The sequence below is a fragment of the Penaeus monodon genome, chromosome 40, assembly GCF_015228065.2.
Source record: "Penaeus monodon isolate SGIC_2016 chromosome 40, NSTDA_Pmon_1, whole genome shotgun sequence".
Classification (NCBI taxonomy): Eukaryota; Metazoa; Arthropoda; class Malacostraca; order Decapoda; family Penaeidae; genus Penaeus; species Penaeus monodon.
This window is the reverse complement of record NC_051425.1, coordinates 8556419-8561418: the sequence shown is the minus strand read 5'-3', so window position 1 is coordinate 8561418 and position 5000 is coordinate 8556419. Positions and strand designations below refer to the sequence as shown.

Sequence of the window (5000 nt, the reverse complement as noted above, 5' to 3'; positions counted from 1 at the left end):
ATGATGATGATGATGATGATGATGATGATGATGATAATAATAATAACAATAATAACAGCAGCAACAACAATAACAACAATAATGATAACGATAATAATAATAATAATAATAATAATAATAATAATAACAATAATGACAATAATAATAATAATAATGATAATGACAATAATAATAAAAAAGAATAAAAATAATAATAATAATAATAAAAAAAAAAAAAAAATGATGATGATGATAATAATAATAATAATAATAATAATGATAATAATAATAATAACAATAATAATAATAATAATAATAATAATAATAATAATAATAATAAATCTCAATAATCAAAGGCCAAGTAAAAAATGACACTGTAGAGGTACAGATAGACGAAAATGAAAAGGAAGAAAATTTAGATGAACAAGAACTGAACAAGCCAAATAAAGTTGATCTAGCAGTTGGAAATAATATTGATGAATTAAAGCCACATGAGGTTGTCGTAGATGCCCTCCAAAAAAATGGGGCATTAATTTAAAAGAAGAAAACGAAAAAGAAGCCTCGAAAAAGCGAGGACGTAAAATGGGGAAAAAAAATGAAAATTTTAGAAGGAAATATCTATTTGACGAACTACAAAAGATAATGGGAAGAAATCGAAAAACGAGAAGAGTAAAAAAAAAATACAAAATACTTTCTAAGACAAATCCAAACGTTAAGAGACTGAAAAAAAACTTGGGTTCAGGCAAAAAAGGTTACAGATATGACAAGCGCAAAAAGTTCTTCAGGCAGAATAAAAGTTCAAGACTGAGCAAGAAGTTTTACCGCGAAAAGAAAAAAAACACTTTTGTAGAAGGTATACCTCTAACAATGGGTCTAAAAATTTTTGGAACAATATCGGGGGAAAATAAATATAAAAAAAACGCAGGGATACGAGTTTTTGAGAATAGCACGGGATTTTCCCCGAAAAAAAATGGGAAAATATTACCACGAAAAATTTTCAAAACGCCAAAAAAGCCCCAAAAGGGAAAATCACCTGGGTGCCCGACCCCAAATTTTTTGGCTAAAATACTCTTTTTCATCAAATTACATCTATTTGAACTTATTTATGAAAAAATTTTAACACCTAAATTTTTGTAAAGGGTTACTTATCTCGGGGCCAAAAGTAACGAAACAAAAACCCAAAAAAACTCAGCCCCCTTTAAATATTTCCCCCAATTTCCTTAAATTATTTCCCAAATTTTAAAATAAAAGCCTCAGACCAGGGAAGAAAAAAAATATTTCCCAACAACAAAAAGGGTGTTGCAGAGGACAGGGGATAAAAGATCAATTGCTCAAAAAAAAATGTTTCTCGAAAATGCTCTATTAAACACGACATCTATACTGCTTGGATGCTATAGAAAACCCTTTGCAGTGTCCCACCTTTTTGGATCGTAAAATCCTTAGAAATCTCAAAAGTTTCTTTCTTAATCAACTTTCTTCGAAACAACATGACATTATGGAGACAAATTTACTCTCACCCCCCGTAAACTGTACTCTTATTTCAAACAACATGCAAATCAGATGCGGAATCTTCCAGGGTGACTCTTTTTCCCCTCTTTTATTCTGTATGGCACTTATCCCACTCTCCCAGCTTCTCAACAACACAGGGTAAGGATATAAGATCATGGGCAAGAAGATCAATCATCTTTTCTATATGGATGACTTGAAACTTTATGCTCAGAATGATGGTGAATTGGAAGGGTTGCTGAAAACTGTAAAAGATTTTAGTGATAACACAGGTATGAAGTTTGGTCTCGATAAGTGTGCTAAAGCAACCTTTAAGCAAGGAAGACTAGTGACATCAATATAAAGTTGAGTATTGATACTGTAATAAAGGAATTAGATGAGGAAGAAACCTATAAATATCTGGGAGTAAACAAAGGAAATGGGATACAACAATTGTAGATGAAGAAAAAAAATATGTACAGAATGCATCAGAAGAGTAAGGTCAATCCTAAAACAGAATTAAACTCAAAGAACAAACTAACAGCCATCAACACTCTTGCAATACCAGTGGTTACATATAGTTTTTAACGTGATAGACTGGAACTTAGTGAACTCAAACAAATTGACACCAAAATTAGAAAGCAACAGAATGTATTACCCTAAATCAGACATAGACTGTCTGTACGTCCCTAGAAGTAAAGGAGGTAGGGGTATGATGCAGTTGGAATTATTGTACAAAACAACAACGATTGGTCTCTTGCAATACTTAGATCTAACCAACGATTGGATGCGTCAATTAGTTAGAGTACATGAAAACTCCAAAAGGTCTCACTCAATAGTAAAGGAATCAGATAAGTTTTCTCAGGAATTAGGCATTGAGAGTGAAAACATCGAACATATGTTGCCAACATTGGCTGCTAAACATAAAAAACAAAAAGAAGGTCGGACAAGAAAAACTTGAATCTAGGTGGCATGAAAAGTCTCTCCACATACAGTTTGCAACTCGAAGCAAACACACTGATGTAGATGAAACTGCGACCCAATCAGTGACTTAGAAGCTCTGGACTTAAAGGGGAAACAGAGGGTTTTATTCTTGCAGCCCAAGATCAATGTTTGTTTACCAGGAACTATCAAGCTAACATCTTGCACAATGGCATTGGCCCAAAGTGTAGGTTCTGTGAAGATATGGTTGAGACAATCGATCACCTTGTATCTGGTTGCTCAATATTAACACCGAATGAGTACAAAAATCGACACAACAGAGTGGGCAAGTACCTGCACTGGGAGATCTGCAAACACTTTTCTATCGGGACGCAAGATAAATGGTACAAACACCATCCAGAGCCAGTTACTGAAGGCAAAGATGCTACAATCTTGTGGAACTTTCCAATTCACACAGATCGTTCTATACAAGCGAATCGTCCAGATATCATCATCAAGGACAAAATAAACAACACTTGCCTGTTTATAGATATGAGCATCCCTTCAGACAGAAACGTCCCAACGAAAGTGTTCGAGAAGATATCAGTATAAAGTATAAAGTATAAAGACCTGGAAATAGAGGTGGAAAAGATGTAGCATTTAAAAACCAAAACTATGTCTGTTGTTATTGGAGCACTTGGCCTTATAAAAAAAAAGTACGGACAAGTTTCTTGAACAAATACCGGGATATCCAAAATTAGAAGAGGTCCAAAAAATAGTCTTAAACAGCACAGCGCATGTGTTTTTGTGTTTGTGAATTGATTTGACCGGATGTTTTGATTTGTGGTTGTTCTGCATATTTTTTGCATGTTTTTGTTGATGTTTCATTGCCTCACACTTCAATCACCCTAGGTCGCTGGTAGTGACTCGGTGTTTGATTTTAATTAGCAGATCTAATGAAACTTTTGCATAAAAAAAAAAAACAACAACAAAATAACACCAACAACAACAATAACAACAAAATAACAACAACAACAACAAAGGCAACAACAACAACAGCAATAACAACTAAACAAGAACAACAACAAAAACAGCAACAACAACAACAAAACAACAATAACATCAATAACAACAACAACAACAACAAAACAACAACAGCAACAAAAACAATAATAATAAAGATAATACAAGCCTTTCCCTCTCCCGGCAGGCCTGGACCGCTTCGGGCGGCGCAACCTGGGGCGCCACCGCCGGAAGGAGGGTGGGCGGCGGAGCGGCATGAGCGGCGGGGGCGGCGGCGGAAGCGAGCTGCCCCCCCACTTCGACCCCACTTCGCCCACGCAGATCAAGGCGCAGCTGGGGTCGAGCGCTTATCTGCCGTGCAAGATCAAGAACTTGGGAGATAAGACGGTAAGCGACGGTGCACGAGCGTGAGTATGGTGGGGGATGGTGAGAATGGCGTGTGATTGTGCCGTGGGTTATGGTGACTGTGTGAGATAAAGGACTTGGGAATAAGAGGGTAAGTGATGGTGCTTATAGTGACTGTGGTGAAAGACAGTGATAACGATTGTGAGCCAGAATATCTCAGGGTGTAGAGTGATGGGAAAGATAGTGACTATGGTGAACAGGATAAGGAAGATAATGATTAAGCTAAATGCAAAATGAAGATTGTGGTAACAGTGAATATTATCCAAAATCGCGGTAAGGATGTATGGTTTAGGTATAGTGATAAAAGAACACAAAGTATCAGAAGGCGGTAAGTATTTGTGAATGATGGTATATATAGTTACCGACAAGGATATGCAGTTATGACCTTTCGTCATAACTGATAATGACGAATGAATGAATGTCAGTGTCAAGAAATGATAAGGGAAGCGGTACCTGGATTTGATGGTGAAGGATGGTGTTGAAAGTAATAATAAATCATGCATAGTGATATGATAAGTGGATGATTATAGTGGTATGATAATGACAGTAAGGATAAAATCGAAGAGTAGTTAGGCTGAAGCGCTTATCTGTAATAAGATAAGGTAATGATAGTGAAGAATGGTGACATGAGGTGCAAGAGGAAGAATTTGAAAAGTATAGAGAATTTAATGTGACGGCGAATCATGCTGTTGGTTGTGATGACAGTGATAATCATAGTGATAGTGACGACAATAGCAACAGTAAAAGATAGGAAATAAAGATAAGATAGGAAAGAAAGATAAGATAAATAATAAAGCGGGTGAATGATAGTGAATGTGATTGTGAGAAGTGATTAGAGAACGGGAGAGATTGAGGTAATGATAGTGAAAATCATGCTAGTGGTGACACCTGTGATTATCTTATAATGATGATACAAATTCTGATTATTATCGTCATTACTATGACGACGATTATTGGTTTTCTTCTTATCATTATTATCGCTTCATTATCATTAATATTATCATCATAGTTATTTCCACTGTTATTAGCATTATTATCTTCGCCTTTATTCTCTCTCTATTTATCTACCAAGCTCCATTATTTTGTCTCACTACATCTGCCAGCTCCTTTGGATCTTCTGTCATTACTATTTTTACATATATATATATATATATATATATATATATTATATATATATATATATATAT

General features: G+C 35.2%; 1 protein-coding gene across 3 annotated transcripts in view; it reads left to right on the top strand.

Annotated features, from left to right (window-relative positions):
* Window positions 1–5000, top strand: part of LOC119597750 (hemicentin-2-like) — a 50001-nt gene that overhangs the window by 40679 nt on the left and 4322 nt on the right. For all 3 annotated transcript variants that reach the window (XM_037947360.1, XM_037947361.1, XM_037947362.1), the window contains exon 3: window positions 3596–3795. In XM_037947360.1, the coding sequence (XP_037803288.1) occupies window positions 3596–3795 (200 nt within the window). The remainder of the gene's footprint in view (window positions 1–3595; window positions 3796–5000) is intronic.